The sequence below is a fragment of the Crotalus tigris genome, unplaced genomic scaffold (genome assembly GCF_016545835.1).
Source record: "Crotalus tigris isolate CLP2741 ecotype Arizona unplaced genomic scaffold, ASM1654583v1 scf7180000024153.1733885, whole genome shotgun sequence".
Taxonomy (NCBI): Eukaryota; Metazoa; Chordata; class Lepidosauria; order Squamata; family Viperidae; genus Crotalus; species Crotalus tigris.
The window spans coordinates 971,115-988,863 of record NW_024100414.1 but is presented as its reverse complement, the minus strand read 5'-3'; the positions used below and the strand labels follow the sequence as shown (position 1 = coordinate 988,863).

Sequence of the window (17,749 nt, the reverse complement as noted above, 5' to 3'; positions counted from 1 at the left end):
ACCGGTAGGACGGCCCAATGAAGCGTGCGGCGGCAACTAAAAAAAAAAAAAACAAGAACGGGGGAGGCGAGGGGGTATGCGCGTCACGCTCGGAGCGGGCCAATCGGGCCCGGCCAGCTTGCTAGCCGGCCACCAATGGGGAAGCTCCACCGCGGGGAAAAGCACCAATGGAGGAGCTCCACGCGAGGCTGCGGGAGGGTATATAAGCGCGGATGGGCGCCGGGGCCTGAATACTCGATCAGGGCAACGCGAGTTTTGGACGGCAGCTAGAGGCGTTAAGCGGCGGCGGGCAGCCCTTCGCGGCGAGATCGGTGAGCCCTGGCGGGGTTGTCATGAGCCAAGACCGCGTGCTGTCTCGGGCGATCCTCTAGACGCCCCTTCCCTGCCTCGATCTCCCTGCAGGGAACCCCCCAAATGGAGAAGGGAGAATGGGGGGGTCCGATGGGGGTTCCCCCGCCTTTAGTTCCACCCAGGAGGGACCCGAGACTGCAGATCGCATCATCCACAGCCTACACGATCATGGGATTGGGATGGGGGGCATCAGCAAGGGAAGGGGGGCTGCTTGGAGGTGGGGGGAGCTTCATTTGATTCCAATATTTCAATCAACTCTTGGATCTAGCCAATTTGATGCCTGATTTTATTAAAAAAAGAATTGGACATTGGCTTCTGTTTTATTTTTCCTATTGCAGCATTTTATTTTGAATTTAATGTATATGGGGGTCCTCTTTTATCCCTAAAGATCCTTTATGTATTTGCCTTTATATTTTGCAATTCTTCTTAAGAGGATATGGTTAGTTTCTTCTGTTCTGGCATCTTTTTCGTGTCTGTGTCTTTTGGGGGGGGGATTGATGCATTATTACAGGGTCTTTAAAAAGCAGCTCATGTCAGCTGCCAAAGCCTGGAAGATGAAATGTCATCTGAATGCAGGGAGACCTGAAGCCAAGCCTGCTTAACCTGATGCAGCATCCCTGGGTGCTATATGGGTTTATTTGCCTTTTATTTTGAGCCCGGGGTGGCTGGGTTTCACCCCAGTATGTGCCCAGCTGGCATTTGTAGGCTTGTGTAATTTGATATAAAGGCTACGTGTAGAGCTGGCAGGCATGGTGCTAGAATAGCTGATGACAATTTCTTTAAAAAGAAAAAAAAGGGGGCAGACTGGGAGAGTCCAGCTGGAGTAAAACTCTACAGGTTTTATTTTCTTTGATTCAGTTTCCGTAGGCCAGGCTCAGTCTTGTCGTCACTTCCCGAATGCTTCCATTGAGTGATGATGCAAAACCCTCTGGGGAGGGCGGGGGAATATAACTCCATTTGGTCTTATGGCTCTCTGTCTGATCTTTTCTTCCTGCAGTGTTTTATTGCTTGTTTGGTGTGTGAGAGAACCCCCCCTCTAAAAGCAACATGAAGTACGCCATTGTCTGTCTGCTGCTGGTGGGCAGCGTCTTTGCTGCCGAAGATGATGATAAGAAGGAAGATGTGGGGACGGTGGTTGGCATTGATTTGGGAACCACTTACTCCTGGTATGTAAAAGAAGAGAACTGCTCCAATCTAGGGGTATTGGGTTTAATTGGGGGTGCCTTGAAGATCTTGGTGCAGAACGTGGTTGGAATTTGGTACAATAGGGTAAATTGGTTAGCATATGGAATTGGTGGTCTTATGCAAGACTTGGAGGCATGCAAATAGCTGTCTCAGCCAATGGAAGAGAATATTTGTAGCTCTGGGTTAGACTGTGGGGTCCTTGGTGCTCTCTGATCTTGGCTGTCTTCTGGCAGACATTGCATGACCCAACTAGGTAACATCCTCAGTGGGGTTTGCTCTCATTTTATGTACAACCAACCTTGCAATGCAGGGCAAATTTCTCATTAAAAATGAATAACAAGAATGTTCTTCTGCATCAAGATAGCTTCCTGCCAGTTAAAAAAAAAAAAGCAAGCATATGCTGATGGAATGACCACAATTCTTCCCTCTAGTGTCGGTGTCTTCAAGAACGGACGTGTTGAGATTATTGCCAACGATCAGGGCAACCGGATCACGCCCTCCTACGTAGCCTTCACTCCGGAAGGGGAGCGTCTCATTGGTGATGCAGCCAAGAATCAGTTGACTTCAAACCCCGAGAATACCGTCTTTGATGCCAAGCGCCTGATCGGGAGAACGTGGAACGACCCTTCTGTGCAGCAGGATATCAAGTACCTGCCTTTCAAGGTCAGCCAGAGTTTCCCTCTTGGTTCTGATGTATCTTGTAAATATCTGAAATTTTTGCAATATTTGCTCCCACCAGCTAGGCTGGCATTCATTCTAATCCGCTCACAATGATTGGTTCACACATCAAACCACTTTTGAGGGGCCGGTCTCCTAAATTTATGGCTGAACAAAGTTATGAATCCAGTCTAACATTAGCTTGGAAATGCAGTAGCATCCACCTAACTTTGTATATTAAATCTTAAGTCCATTCACCTTGTTGCACTTGGAGAAATACTCTTGAAGCCTTTTGGGGGAAGTTCTGTTACCAATATTCTGTTAGAAACTAGAAAAGTGTTTGGTCATTAATAATAAGACAGCTTACCTGCATTCTGGAATGTAAAGTAGCCTCTTCACTTTTCTCCAGGAAAAAAAATGGTTTTATATTGTGCGAATGCAAGATTTCTGGATTGTAATGGTGTCTGATCCTTCTCGTCTTAAACAGGTTATGGAAAAGAAGACCAAGCCATATATCCAGGTGGATATTGGAGGAGGCCAGACCAAAACCTTTGCCCCGGAAGAAATTTCTGCCATGGTTTTGACCAAGATGAAAGAAACTGCTGAAGCCTACTTGGGAAAGAAGGTGAGATGTAGCTCATTGGACCAGGGTCTTTTTTTAGAAGGAACAATTCAGCGGAGAATGGAAGCCCCCTCTATTTTTTTAATGAGTGAATTACATCAGAGACTTCTTCAGCATTCAATTAACTCCCCATCTTTATTTACTAGGTCACTCATGCTGTGGTCACTGTGCCCGCGTACTTCAACGATGCTCAGCGCCAGGCCACCAAGGATGCCGGCACCATCGCTGGATTGAACGTCATGAGAATCATCAACGAGCCGTAAGTGAATGCCGCCGCCTCAACGCTGCTCTTCCTCCCACTATCAAAGGTTATGCCTTTGTGTACCATTCTAACATGGGGTGTGTTTTTTTTCCCTGTAGCACTGCAGCTGCTATCGCCTACGGCTTGGACAAACGCGAAGGAGAAAAGAACATCCTCGTCTTCGACTTGGGCGGCGGGACTTTTGACGTGTCTCTCTTGACCATCGACAACGGGGTCTTCGAAGTGGTGGCCACCAATGGGGACACTCACCTGGGAGGAGAAGACTTCGACCAGCGGGTGATGGAGCACTTCATCAAACTCTACAAGAAGAAGACCGGCAAGGACGTCCGCAAAGACAACCGGGCGGTCCAGAAACTCCGGCGAGAAGTGGAGAAGGCCAAGAGAGCGCTTTCCTCTCAGCACCAGGCCAGGATCGAGATTGAATCTTTCTTTGAGGGCGAGGACTTCTCGGAAACCCTCACCAGGGCCAAGTTTGAAGAGCTGAACATGGTAGGTTGCCTTCAAAGGGACGGGCTAACTCAATGGACAACATGGGGGGGGGAGTAGAATAAGGAACCAACGCTAGTTTTTAACGTTGAATCAAAATGTTGGTGTAATGGGAGTGGCTTCTATGAGATGCCTTCGTATAGGAGTCCTCCAACCTTGGCAGCTTTAAGACTTCTGGACTACAACTCCCAGAATTCCCCAGCCAGCATTTCTGGGAGTTGAAGTCCACCAGTCTTGCCAAGTTTAGAAGTACTTCTGGTTCTCCTCTGAAGCGTCAAAAACAAGCGACTAATCCTTTTAACTCCTGCCTCCAGGATCTTTTCCGCTCCACCATGAAGCCTGTCCAGAAAGTCCTAGAGGATGCAGACCTGAAGAAACCCGACATTGACGAAATTGTCCTTGTTGGGGGTTCCACCCGGATTCCTAAAATCCAGCAGCTTGTCAAGGAGTTCTTCAACGGCAAAGAGCCTTCTAGGGGCATCAACCCCGACGAAGCCGTGGCTTATGGTGCTGCTGTCCAAGCCGGGGTCCTTTCTGGCGATCAGGATACTGGTAAGCCAAGAGAGAGAAGCTCATTTGTGAAGTGACAAGTCTGGGTTGTGAGGAAGGCTCTGTTTCTGACTTTTCCCAGGCTATGCCTTAATTTTCCTTCCTTTTTTCAGGTGACTTGGTGCTACTTGATGTGTGTCCCCTAACTTTGGGCATTGAAACTGTGGGAGGCGTCATGACCAAACTCATCCCAAGGAACACCGTGGTCCCCACCAAGAAGTCCCAGATCTTCTCCACCGCTTCTGACAACCAGCCAACCGTGACCATCAAAGTCTACGAAGGTAAACTTATTTCTCTCCTTTATTCTTTTTTATAATTAAGGCAGCGAACATCTCCAACACTCCTTCCTCCGATTTTCTCGACAACACTCCTGTGAGGTAGGCTCGGCTGAGGGAGGGAGGGAGGGACTGGCCCAAAGTCACCCAGTTGGCTTTCATGCCTAAGGCAGGACTAGAACTTGTGATCTCCTGCTCAACTCTCAGCACGTTTTGTTAAAAAATGCTAAATTAATGCTCGGTATGTTTTCAGCACTTGGCGTGCCTGTTGAAAATGGACCGTAGCTTAAATGAAAATGACCAGCCTTAATTTCATCCATCACTTTTAACTTCATGGGTATATGGTACATACTTAAATACCCTTGTACCTTTTGCTTCAATAGGAGGGTTAGACTAGAAGACCTCCAAGTTCTCTTCCAGCTCTGTTATTTCGTTATATGAACTCGATAAGAGATCACAGATCTTTTTAATCTAAAACCAGCAGCCGAGGCTAGCCATTCAACATCGTGTTTCTTTTCCCTTCCCTGTAGGAGAACGTCCCCTCACAAAGGACAATCACCTGCTGGGCACCTTTGACTTGACCGGCATCCCGCCTGCCCCGCGGGGCGTCCCTCAAATCGAGGTCACCTTTGAGATCGACGTGAACGGCATCCTGCGGGTGACGGCGGAGGACAAGGGCACGGGCAACAAGAACAAGATCACCATCACCAACGACCAGAACCGCCTGACGCCCGAAGAGATCGAGAGGATGGTCAACGACGCGGAGAAGTTTGCCGAGGAGGACAAGAAGCTGAAGGAGCGCATCGACGCCCGCAACGAGCTGGAGAGCTACGCCTACTCGCTGAAGAACCAAATCGGCGACAAGGAGAAGCTGGGGGGCAAGTTGTCCTCGGAGGAGAAGGAGACCATAGAGAAGGCCGTGGAGGAGAAGATCGAATGGCTAGAGAGCCACCAGGAGGCCGACATCGAAGACTTCAAAGCCCAGAAGAAAGAGCTGGAGGAAGTGGTGCAGCCCATCGTGGGGAAGTTGTACGGCGGGGCGGGTCCTCCCCCCGGCGGGGAAGAAGAGACGGGGGAGAAGGATGAGTTATAGGCCTCTCCGGCTTCCTTTGTTTTTTTTTTCCTTCCCTGGAACGGCCACGCTGTGTAAATAGTGGACTTTTGGACATTTTTTTTTCTTTTCCTTTGGTTTTAAGCTATTTGAACTCAAGAACTGGGATGTGATCAGAATCTTCACCTCACGTGGAGTTTGGAAATGTTTATAGCCCCAAAGCGGCTGATTACTGCTTTTCGTTAGCAGTTGATAAATGTCCCTGGAGGGGGGGGGTTAGGGGAGGAAGTTTAACTTGCCAGGAGGGGGGGGGTCCTTCCTTGACACATTCACCTTACAATTGTTCTATTTAAAAAAAAAAAAAAAAAAGGTGGGGTGGTGTGTGTTCTGCAGAGAATTTTTTCTACCCTCCAAAGCGCCAATAAATTTGTTACTTACACTGAATTTCAAGGGTTTGGTTCCTGTGTCTGCAAAGAGTTTACTTGGCAGACTTTTCATTACCCAAGCAGGTAATGTCATCAGTTGCCTAGTTAGGTAATAAAACGTCTGCAAGAAAATAACCAAGCTCAGAGCAGTAAGGACCCCACAGTCGTCGTCCTTTTCCCTCCTATAAGCCCCACACCCTTCTAGTACTGATGATGTTACCTAGTTGGGTGATGAAACGTCTGCAAGAAAAACCACCAAGCTCCAAGGAACTCCATCGTTCAGCCCTGAGTTTCAAATACCCTCTTTAAATTGGAACCAATTTATTCTCTGGAGCCATCCATGCTGTTTGCTGATTGAGACTACAAATGCTGCCAGCATTTGTGGGTTTTGTTTTTTTTAAAGGTGGATAGTTAAATGTGGGGTTTACTGCCACAGGCACCCTCCCCCATCAGACCACGAGTCTTAATACTTGCATGGCCTAACTTTATTCTTCTAGCACGCTTACGATACAGTCATTATAGATATCCCCTTTAATGTTCATGCCCCCAAACACCAAGCAGAGATGAACCAGCCGGTCCTCTTGCTGGCTTTCCCTGGGACCCTCCCCTTGTGCAGCTTCTGGTGTTTCTTTGTGATTGTGGAGCTCTTCTCCAGAGGTTCCCCAAGGAATAACACACATTGAGTGGTCCAGCCGGCCAGAAGGTAGCGGAATGGTGAACTCCAGCTGCGTCCAATGACTTTTTTCTGCAGCAGTTTTAATGTTTTCAGAAAGAAAACAAAGGGGTTATTTTATTATTTTTAGAAATAAAGCGGGGGAAATGCCGAATACTCCTATTTTCCCCCCACAATGCTGTGAGTTGCATTGAGAGGGAGGAAGCGACTGCCCCAAAGTCCCAACTGGCTTCTATGGCTAAAGCTGGACTAGAACTAACCATTAGTTCCACATATCTTGACATCAAAACACCACACACACAACAGTCTCTGCTATCAGCCCTGCTTGTTCTCTAGAGAGCAGTGATTCTCAACCTGTGCTCCACAGGCCCCTAAGAGGCCACGAAAGTGTGAAATGTTACGGTTTCCATCTTGAGTTAAGTCTCGAGATCCGTGGCCAGAAAACGGCATTTAAAGGGCTCCCGTGGCAAAGGAAAAGGTTGAGAGCCACTGCTCCAGGGGACATCTTGTGAAAAAGCCATCACGCCAGAGGACTAAAGTAATGGCCAAGAATACCTGTGTGATACTTGTACATCGTATTGAGTTCCCCCGTTGGGTCCATCCCTCCAAAAATGTAGACGTGCTCTTGGAAAGCAACGGCTGAGTGGGCCGCTCGGCCTCCGGGAACGGATCCTGAGCTGGACAATTTCTCCCATTTTAGGTCCCCTGCGGAGAAAAGACAACAAACCCTGGCTTGCTTTATTCGAGATGACCTCCCCTTTTAAAAAGCGGCATTTCGGTATTAGAAACATCCTGCTTCTTCCTGTTTTTATCTTTTGAACCATACTAAGGACCGTAGATCAGTCTGAGCAGGGAGATCCAGAAACATCTGGACTAAAGAGGGATCTGAAATCAAACTGGTTTATCTACCCTCAGGAGCCAAGTACTATCACCAGAAATTGAGCTCAACTCTCTTTGACGCCAGACAGAATAACAAGAGTTGGAAGGGGCCTTGGAGGGCTTCTAGTCCAGCCCCCTGCTCAAGCTGGAAACTCTATATTTATTCCAGACAAACGGCTGTCCGGTCTTTTCCCAAAAGCCTCCAGTGTTGATGGAGTACCTACAATTTCTAAAGGCAAGCTGTCTCGCTGCTTAATTTTTTTTTTTCATTGTCAGAAAATTCCTCCTTCGTTCTAGGTTTGGTTCTTAAGTTCTAGACGAGGCTCTCTTAAGAAATTGCCCAAGTTCTTTCACTGTTCTCCACCAAACCTTTTAAAAGGTTCCTTTTAATTCAAAACAGTAAGAAGAGTTTCAGGAAGCAAGTCAAAAACTTCATTTGGAAGCACGCCCCCTAGTTAGAGAAAACAATGGAAAGTTGGGATGGATCCTTATAATGGCCATTTTGGTGATTACAAAAATGCTGGAGGTGGCTTGGGAGGACTCTAGTCTTTTTTAAAACACTTGAGAGCGAAGAGACTCAAACGCACCTCCCTTGCTAATTTTAACACTACATAGGGTGTACTTACGTATGTCAATGGAGAACAGGTCGTCATAAAACGTGTCACCAGCCAAGCCGCCATGTACAAACAGTCGGTTCTCAACCGCTACCACCACATGGCCGTGCCGAGGAGCAGGAGGCTGACCACGCACCTCTGGCTGTGACCACATCAAGGTGGCTTTTTAAAAAGGGAAATTGTTAGGCTTGCTTCTCCTCAAATCAGAACTAACATACCCTTTTTCAGGGGGCATGGGGGGGGGGGAAGAACAGCCTTAAATTTGTTCATTCACCTGAGTTGAATATGTAAAGTTGCTGGTCTTGGACAGGATCTACCCCTTTATCGCCTCCTCCAAATACATATAACCGGTCCCCAATTGCAGCCGTGGAGGTATGATACGTCCGAGGGCTCGGTGGATTGCCGGCCACGTTGGTTTTCCGCCACAACCCAGTTTCTAGCAAGAGAAAAGATGTTGAGTAGACCCAGACCAGACTTGCTAAATTCCAGATGACTCTGCAAAGAGGCCAGATCAGACTTGTCCCCCATTCAGTTGGGAAAGAAATCTTGAAACGTTGGCTGCCCATCCGTGGTTAAGGATTAGAGGAGAGGAAATCCCAAATAATTAGAGTGCACCAATTTGAGAAAAGCCGGTCTTGGCACTACAAGTAAGATAGGCAAATAAAGGACACACCCACAAAAAACCAGAAGAAAAACGGTGAAGGGATTCCATAGAAGAATTTAGTACTTTATTACCCCAATTGACAACGAAACTTCTGCTGTTAAGCACTTAAACATGCCCAATTTTACAAGCTGATTTGTCATGGCTGTCCCCTCAACACCCAAAGCGGTAAAAGAGGAAGTAAACAAAGAAGGCTTGGCATGGCTGTTAAATGAATGTGTGGTTGCTAAACAAATCCAAGCTCCCTTCGTTAACTTTGCTTGTGGGAAGCTGTCCGTGAAAGTCGCAAGTGGGGATCCCAGGATGCTGCAAGAGCATAAACACATAAATACACACCACCCAAATTGCAACCATTGGAAGTGCAGGGATGCTGCTGGTTGTTAGTACAGGGATGGGTCATAAATAATTGCAATTTCAAACGGTCACTAAATGGTTTGCATCCGATGTGGCTCGGATCAGATACCAGCGATGGACTCAGCAGAGGCTCTGCTTACCTAGATCCAAAACTTGTACGCAGTCTCTGTTGCCAGTTTCACTGGCCCCTCCGTATACCCAGAGTGTGTTGGGCTGGCTGGCAGGCACAAAAGCAGCATGTTCGTATCGTGGCAACAGACCTACCCAACCAGGCGTTGTCCAGCAATTAGCATCTACGGCGGACAGACAGATATCAACCCCTAAATATGTTTTAAGATTTCCTACTGGGAACAAAATCTATTACGCTTGAGAAATCAAAACCTTTCAGAGGCTCTACCATTTCTTTCTTTACACAGCTTGATCTACACTAAACTGGCTTGATTTATATGGCAGACTTAAAAGCTGTCTTGCTTGGTACCAGAATAAGCCAGAACTATACAAAAGGGATAAAAGCATTATTAATAAATAAAATAAAAATGACAGGCTTCTGATCATCAACCTGTGGCTCTCCAGAGGCAAGAAAGGGGACACTCTGGATCTGGAATCCCAAAAAAGCACCCAGCCACCTGGTAGAAATCTCCCTGACAAATTCTTTCAGCGACTCTGATTTGCATGCCTTTGCATTCATAAGGACTAGAAACATGGGTCATTTTTAACAAATTCAATTAATTCAGCAATGTCCATTTCCCCCACTTTCTCCCTCCCAGCCGAACTTACCAAGATCAATAAAATAGGAGTCAGTGAAACTTCCACTCGGATTTGCTCCGGCGATGATAACCACTTTCCCATTTTTACTGCCCGGGTCCAAAGGAGGCAGATATAAAGAGTTTTGGCCCACACGAGCACAGGGACTCTTCCCACATAAGGCAAGGGAATACCTGGCAGGCAGAGAGAGTGATTTTTTTCCAAACATACAAAATATCAGCTCCATTTTCCAGGAGGATCTTACCCACCCACCCATCCTCTTTCCCAAACCAGTGAGAATGCTTGTTAGGAATTCTGCATTACCCAGAAGAGGAAGGGCCATGGAATTTTGCACGGACAGATCCTGGCAGCGTCTCCAAGTGTCAATCAATCCATCAAAATAGAACTGGAAGAGACCTTGGAGGTCTTGTAGTCCAACCCCCTGCTCAAGCAGGAGACTCTACTATTCCAGACAAGTGACTGCAAGTCAAGGACCTGCCTAAAATTGAACCAGGAAGTGGGCGCCCAGGTGAAAGGAAGGAGATGCCCCGCTCTTTCCTTTTTTTTTGCGCGGCTCTTTGGCAAGGCCCTTCTTTTCTCGGGCAGGTCAATGTCTGCAGACGTGCCAAGCCTGGTTACATGCACCCATCCAAGGTTGCAAACGGGAAAGGTTCCGCGACCTCCCACGCGTTACCTCCCTCGCCCCACTCCCGCCTCCAGCATCCCTCGACCTCGCCTTCTTTTTGCACTGATCCTAGCAAGAGCATGCACACGTGCAAAGGAACCCCTCGCGGGCGATTCACCAGGTCGCCGCCTGCGGTTTCTCCCGTGGCTTCAGCTTCCGCAGCACCTTCTCCATTGAAGCAAATGGAAGGGGGAAAGAGGCGTGGTTTTGCAGGGAGAGCCTCCCTCCCCGGACGGTTGCTAGGCGATTGGCCCCAACCTCTTTGATGTCTCCCCAAAGACAGGGGAGGCGTGCTTGCAGCGCCTCTGCATTCCTTCCTTTAGCATTTACTTATTTCTCAAATTGATTTGGCGCTGCAAAGCGTGCAAAAATTGCAATTCTGGTTCTCGTTTGCACGAAAGATATGCAAATGGTGGGTTGGGACTGCGGCTTGTTCAAACTCCCCTGCACAACGGCACTTTCCCCCAATCCAAGGCTATGCACGTCTGCTGGACACCAACGCCCCTAATCCCCGGCCAGCGTGCCCGCCTGGGCATTGCAAGAGCCTCTGGACTCTGGAGAAAAGAGCAGCCAAAGGAACCAGCCAGCGTTGACTCCAAATCCCAGCATGCCGCGCGGCAGGGAGGCCGTTTCAACGCCATAATGGACTCCTGCGGGGCGGGGGCAGAGAGAGAGGAGCCGGAAGCAGACAACCGGAAGCGGCCTTGAAGCGGACCAGAAAGAAGCACTGCGTCCGATTCAAGTTGGTTTTCTCACTTCCGGTGCGGCCGAGAGAAGACCGGGAGTTGAGAAACGGGGTGGGGGGGAAGGGCGGCGTCGCTCGCACCGGCTGCCTCCGCGAGCCCGTTTGCCTCGCCTGGCGCAGCCCGGCCCGGGCTCCCAGCTTCTACTCCCGTAGGCCCCAACCCGGAAGTGCGAGTCGCAGCTTCCGGTCCGGTCCTCTCTGCCCCACTCTTCTTCCTCCTCCTCTTTCTGCCTTCCTCCCCTTCCCCTTCTCCTCCCCCCCCCCCGGAGCTGCTCTGTCAAAATGGCGCCGCTGGACTTGGATAAGTACGTCGAGATAGCGCGGCTCTGCAAGTACCTGCCCGAGAACGATCTCAAGGTGAGGCGGGGGGCAGGACGGGCCTCGGAGAGGGGGGCTCCCCTCCAGGGGCCTGCTTGCCACCCGGGAAGAGGCGCCCCTGGGAAGGGATGGGCAGAGGACGGGTCCCCCTATAACAAGGGAGGGCTTCATGCCGCCTAGCCCCCGTTCCCCCCCACCTCAATTGGGCTCCATCGTGTCCTCTCTTCCTCCCCCTCGACGCGGAGCCTGGGAGCCTTTTTTTATTTTTATTTTCTCCTTCCCAGTTGAGCCCCTCCCCGTCCCTGGGATTTCCTCGTGGTCCCCTTTCCAAGTTGATCTGAAACTGCCTGGGGTTTTTTTTTGGCGGTGGTGATGGAAATCGGCAAGGCACCCTTGGAATGAGCCGCAGAGAAATGGCATTGCGAATAAAGGGGAACATTTGCAGCTCAGGGTGGAAATGAGGGGTCCTCGTTGCTCTCTGAGTTGGGTGGTTTTCTTGCAGACGTTTCACGACCCAACTAGGTGACATCATCGTTGCTACTAAGTGTGGGGTTGACTCCTTGTTTAAGTGATTGGAGTGGGATTTTCTCCTTGATTAGGGTATTGTTTTCGGCTTGATGATTTGTATGGTGGAAATACCTGCTTATCTCTCTACATAAACTGTAGATAAACAGCAAGCGAACCTCACACTAACACTGTTGAGGTTACCTGGTTTGGGCAATGAAACACCTGCAAGAAAACAGCAAAACTCAGGGACACCAAGGACCCTTCCCAAATGGAATGGATGCCCAGGAAAGAGGCAACAGGCGGGGGAGAGGGCGGAGGAGACAGGCCATTCAAAAATGTGAAAAGTGGAATGAATAATATACTTTGGAACGTAAAGGGGAATTTGACGTGATGTTACCAGCATGTGTGACTCGTACCCTGACCTGAACTTTTCTGTCTTTCCAGCGGTTGTGTGACTACGTCTGTGACCTGCTCCTAGAAGAATCAAACGTGCAGCCTGTTTCTACCCCCGTTACCGTCTGTGGTGACATTCATGGACAGGTGGAATTTCCCATGGACTCTTACCTTTTGACATTCTGGATTGGATTCTGGATTCATTCCGGGTTGGGGTCTTGGTTCCATTTTGGATTGGGGTCTTGGTTCCATTCTGCAATGGCTTTTGGATTTCGGATTCCATTCTGGTTCCTGTTCTGGGTTCCATTCTGGATTTCCAATCTGCAATGGATTTTGGATCCATTATGTATTGGATTCTGGATTCTATTCTCCCTCCCCCCAATAAATAAATTCGGGATTGGGCTCTGGATTTCTATTCTTATTTGGATTCTGGATTCTAGTCTGGATTCTGGTCCGGATTATGCTCTGGTTTGCGTTTTTGGTTTTCCTCTAATCTCACTTGTACCTCACTTTTGCTTGTCAGTGGTGCCAATTTGGGTGCCTAAACAAAGCCAGGCATTACTGAAAAAGAGGGAATTATAATGTTTCTCTTGGATCAACAGGTATCAGATTGCCCTAACCTTTTAGCAGTCATTGTGGTGGTAATATCTTATTAACTGCCTGCACATTATTATTTTGGTCAGGCCTTCACAACCACTTTTAGGATTTGTAAATAGAAGATGTACAATTCCATCAGAGTTCAAAATAATTTCAATAGGTATTTTGAATTTGTCTATGTTGAAATACGTGTTTCTGTTTTTTTTCCCTTTTCAGTTTTATGATCTATGTGAATTATTCAGAACTGGAGGTCAGGTGCCTGACACAAACTACATATTTATGGTATGAACAAATGTAGAGAAAACAGAGATTGGAATGTGATAATATATATATTTTGTAATACATCAAGGGGAGAGGATTGCTCTGGTAGTTTTGTTTTCTGCTCTGAGAATACAGCTCCTGTTCTTTTGCTGAGTGCATATAGTTTGAAAAAGGAAGTGCTAGCTAGTAGTGGCAGGTTTAAAAAAGAAGATAGCACACTCTCTTAGACTCTAAGCTTTCTAAGAATCCAGTTTTGTGGGTCAGGTATTTGGATAATTATGTGTACTATATCCTAGGAAGATTGAGAAAAAGTTGGAAAGCAAAACTGCTTAGCTTTGGGAACATGTTCTGCCTGTTTCGTTTCATACAAACCCTGCTAACGTAAAATGGCAGCCTGAGCACATTGTTTCAATTAAAGCATTGTTTTGATTTCCAGGGTGATTTTGTAGACAGAGGCTATTACAGTCTAGAGACATTTACTTATCTTCTTGCCCTGAAAGCAAAGTGGCCGGATCGGATCACGCTCTTGCGTGGGAATCATGAAAGCAGACAGATAACCCAGGTCTACGGATTTTATGGTGAGTACCCTCCTGCGGCTACACTTTCCTGGAACCGTTTTTTGCTTCCGTTACAATCAGCATAAAACTGTTATGATTTAGCCTGACTGGCAGGATTTGGCTTTTTTTTTAAAAGGATTATAGAAACGTTAATTTCATTGCAAGCAAGCATAAGCCTCATAGTTTCTGGAATTCCCTGTCTAAGGCAAGAAAACCGGCTGGGTGACTTTGGGCCAATCGCCAGGAGACGGAGAGTTCTAGTCCTGCCTTAGGCATAAAATCTAACTGGGTGACTTTCAGCCTGTCCCTCTCTCTCAGTCCAGCCCACTTCATAAGGTGGTTGTGGTAGAAAAATAAGAGGAAGAAGGAATATTAGATATGTTCACTGCCTTGAACTGTTTATTTAAAAAAAAAGCTAGATATAAATTTTAAAGAATCAAAATAAATAATAGAACCTGGTGTCCTTTATTTTCTCTTCCTTCTCCTCTTCCTCTCAAACAGATGAATGCCAAACAAAATACGGTAACGCAAACGCCTGGAGATACTGCACTAAAGTCTTCGACATGCTCACCGTAGCAGCGGTAAGTGCTTCACGGTCCTGTTTGGGGGAAAAAGGGGGGGGGATGTGAGTGATGTGCTCTCCTCTCCTCCTACCCCAGATAGCTTTTGGCTTTTGAGAGAGAGTAAAAACCCTTTCTATTTTCCTCCAGTTGATAGATGAACAGATCCTCTGCGTGCACGGAGGTCTTTCTCCAGACATCAAAACACTGGATCAGATCCGAACCATCGAGCGCAACCAAGAGATCCCTCACAAAGGCGCTTTCTGCGACCTCGTCTGGTCTGACCCAGAAGACGTGGACACCTGGGCCATCAGCCCTCGTGGAGCTGGGTGGCTTTTTGGTGCTAAAGTTACCAATGAGGTAAACTCTAAATCCACCCTACGTCATTATTTTGCCGGCTTTCTCATTTACTGCACTTAGAATATTATCTGAGCAACTGGGAGAGAGGACTCTTTGGGCGTAAATCGGGGACTGCCTGCATATAAAACCTAGCTTGACTTAATGCCGTAAATTGTCTCCCTTTTCTTTTTGCCTTTTGACAGTTTGTCCACATCAACAACTTAAAACTGATCTGCCGGGCCCACCAGCTAGTCCACGAAGGCTATAAATTCATGTTTGACGAGAAGCTGGTAACGGTCTGGTCAGCCCCAAACTACTGCTATCGCTGCGGGAATATCGCCTCCATCATGGTCTTTAAAGACGTGAACACGAGAGAGCCGAAACTTTTCCGAGCTGTCCCAGATTCCGAACGCGTCATCCCTCCGAGAACAACCACACCGTATTTCCTCTGAAAATGCCGCTCATGGCCCTCCCTCCCTTTGTGACATACATTCTATTGAGCACTTTGCTGCTGAAATGCTTCCCCCCCCTATTTTTAAATTATCTAAGTGTATATGGTCTGTAGTGTTGCGTTTCTTAACCGCCCTTCTTCCTGTGCATCTCCTCTTTAAGATCGCTTTTGAAATGTCCCACAAGCACTTAACTTGTCATATATATATATATATACGTCATATATATATATACATCATATATATATATACGTCATATATATATATATATATACGTCATATATATATATATATGACCTATATATATTTTTAGTGCTTTCGATTTCATATTTTTGTTTTTAGGGAAAACCCTTCCCTTCAAAATGAAATCAAATAAAAACAGAGCAAGACACATCAGAGCTAGTCTAATTCTCCTTTATTTCGTTCAGGAGTTGGCGTTGGGAATTTTTTGTGTTTGTTTCTTCTGGATAAGGTTTTTAAGGAATTTCAGCAGCAAAGTTGAATTAATGTGCATATTGGGACTTTGTAAGTCCAACTTCCATGCATATCCTTATGCAGTAAAGGTAGGCCAGCCTTGTTTATATTTTAAATCATAAATAAGTGGTTTAGAAAACTGCCCCTTTTTTTCCCTTTCAGCTTTGTTTTTATTTTTAGGATTCCAATTACCCATTGCAGGTATTTGAATTTGTACATTAAAATAACTGTTCTGATTTTTCTCAGATCCCTTGTATTTTTAATAAAAGTGATAATCTTGAACCCCTGCCTCTAGGTTAAACTTGAAAATAAAACTTTATGTTGTTGTGAATGAGTGCCTTCATGTACCAGTCTTGACTAAAACACAATACAAACACAGTCAGTTTTTTTCAGGGATGTTTTGTAAATACATTTGGGCTTTTGGAACTAAAGTATTGATCCCAGTACTTTTTTTTTCCCTTTTTGGGCTAGAGATAATATTTTGCCCTTGGCAATTATTTTGGGAGAGATTCTAAGATCCTGTATAAAAATGAGTTCACCAATGAGGAACCGGATATAATGCTGATTTTATCTTTAACAGCACCTTTTTTTTTTCTTTTACATTTCAAACTCCACCATCTAGTTGTGCAGGGACAGTAAAAATTAGGCATCAACTAACACTCCCAAAGTTTATGTGCCAAACACCTTAATGTTGTTCAATTGATAATTCATCATTTTGAGCAGTATTTTCTAATTTTGGCCTTTGACCACGACGCCAAATTTTTGGTCTATTAAATACTAAATATTTTGCCCCTTTCCTTACAAATCATGCCATGATCTGGGAGAAATAATACTAAAGAAATTAATGGAACATCGCTGAGGGAAAGCAGATGATTGGCAGCTGATTTATTTTGTGGTATTCCCGCAGTGGAAATGTGCCGGCAGCACCATTTTATGTATTTTTTTAAAAATATTCATTTGAAATGTGGACCTTAATTACCCCTCAGTTTAAATCTCACTCTTTGAAAACAGTATTCATAATTTTGGAAGAGCATTGTCATTTTGATAACCAACAAATTATATTTTCAACTTGAGGCCTTTAATGCAACAGAAAGGCTGCCTATTTTTTTTAACAAAATAAATCTGTGAATACCCAACATATCACATCAATCCAATCAGGTTTTTGTTTGTAATACATCCTTGGCCTAATGGCGGGAAAACTTCAGCATAGGCAAAGTGATAGAGCTTGTCCACCATTTTATTTTGGGAACAGTGGTTTGACTTTTTTTTAATGTAGGTTTATATGTATTGTGTATTTATATGTATTTATAATCCATGTTTTTTAGATAAAGCTGATATAAATAGGAACCTTTTATAACCCAGTTTCATCACCACTCATATTGTGGCAGAAATAGAAATGTTTGAGGTAATTTTACTCCCCGCCTTTTGAAATCCACGGTTAGCTACAAGATTCTTCCTCAGAAACGCCTGAAATACAGCATTTCCCCCCTGTCTATAAATTAAAAAATGGCTTTACACCCAAAACAAAACACTTAAAGAGTAATATTTAAAATACCTTTTAAAGTGGACACAAAATATAAACAGCCACCCTAAGAATTACACTTGCCTCAGCAACCTGGTTCTTTTTTTTGAGAGAAAGAGATTTCCCACCAAAATCTCCCTTCAGCCCAAGTTTTCTTTCTTAATTGCTTAGTTTATTCTACTCACAAAGGTTAAAGTCACACCAGTTTCTTGGCTTTGTTTTTATTCTTCTGCTGCACCCTCAGCATCCAGAGGGAAAACCTTGGATTCCCAGGAACATCATGAGGACTAGAAGACTAGTTCAAGCTCTTTTTTTTTTTGCCTTTGAAAAGGCTTGGTTGAGTGACTCCAGTAACCTCTTAGAGACTCTAAGGCTTAGAGTGATGCTGCTTCAGCTCTTTTCTTATATATCTGATCTTCCTCAGAAGCTGCTGCTTTTTTCCATCTTCATTTTCCCCTTCTGCCTTCTTTCTATCTTCTTTTGCCTTCTTTCTTCTATCTTCCCCTTCTGCTGCACCCTCAGCATTCAGAGGGAAAATCTTGGATTCCCAGGAA

At 45.9% G+C, this 17,749-nt stretch overlaps 3 protein-coding genes across 4 annotated transcripts; 2 read left to right on the top strand and 1 right to left on the bottom strand.

Annotated features, from left to right (window-relative positions):
• The first annotated feature begins 163 nt into the window (after positions 1–163).
• On the top strand, positions 164–5,612 carry HSPA5 (heat shock protein family A (Hsp70) member 5). The gene is made up of 9 exons (XM_039323042.1): positions 164–311; positions 1,349–1,517; positions 1,968–2,199; positions 2,681–2,818; positions 2,962–3,074; positions 3,176–3,566; positions 3,878–4,115; positions 4,226–4,393; positions 4,918–5,612. The coding sequence occupies exons 2-9, from the start codon at positions 1,399–1,401 to the stop codon at positions 5,478–5,480; spliced, it is 1,962 nt and encodes a 653-aa protein (XP_039178976.1). The 5' UTR covers positions 164–311; positions 1,349–1,398; the 3' UTR covers positions 5,481–5,612.
• Positions 5,613–6,330: 718 nt separating this feature from the next.
• RABEPK (Rab9 effector protein with kelch motifs) lies at positions 6,331–10,742 on the bottom strand. Of its 2 annotated transcripts, none has more exons than XM_039323043.1 (7): positions 10,592–10,742; positions 9,822–9,982; positions 9,185–9,337; positions 8,304–8,465; positions 8,042–8,191; positions 7,092–7,241; positions 6,331–6,608 (listed from the first exon to the last, which is right to left on the bottom strand). In XM_039323043.1, exons 1-7 carry the CDS (start codon positions 10,645–10,647, stop codon positions 6,349–6,351), a joined length of 1,092 nt encoding a protein of 363 aa, XP_039178977.1. In that variant the 5' UTR covers positions 10,648–10,742; the 3' UTR covers positions 6,331–6,348. The 2 variants fall into 2 exon arrangements, with proteins under 2 accessions (XP_039178977.1, XP_039178978.1); XM_039323044.1 differs by having other exon boundaries at positions 10,483–10,598.
• A 473-nt stretch (positions 10,743–11,215) lies between these two features.
• On the top strand, positions 11,216–16,004 carry PPP6C (protein phosphatase 6 catalytic subunit). The gene is made up of 7 exons (XM_039323045.1): positions 11,216–11,575; positions 12,488–12,583; positions 13,250–13,315; positions 13,731–13,872; positions 14,353–14,432; positions 14,562–14,771; positions 14,954–16,004. The coding sequence occupies exons 1-7, from the start codon at positions 11,501–11,503 to the stop codon at positions 15,200–15,202; spliced, it is 918 nt and encodes a 305-aa protein (XP_039178979.1). The 5' UTR covers positions 11,216–11,500; the 3' UTR covers positions 15,203–16,004.
• The last annotated feature ends 1,745 nt before the right edge of the window (positions 16,005–17,749 follow it).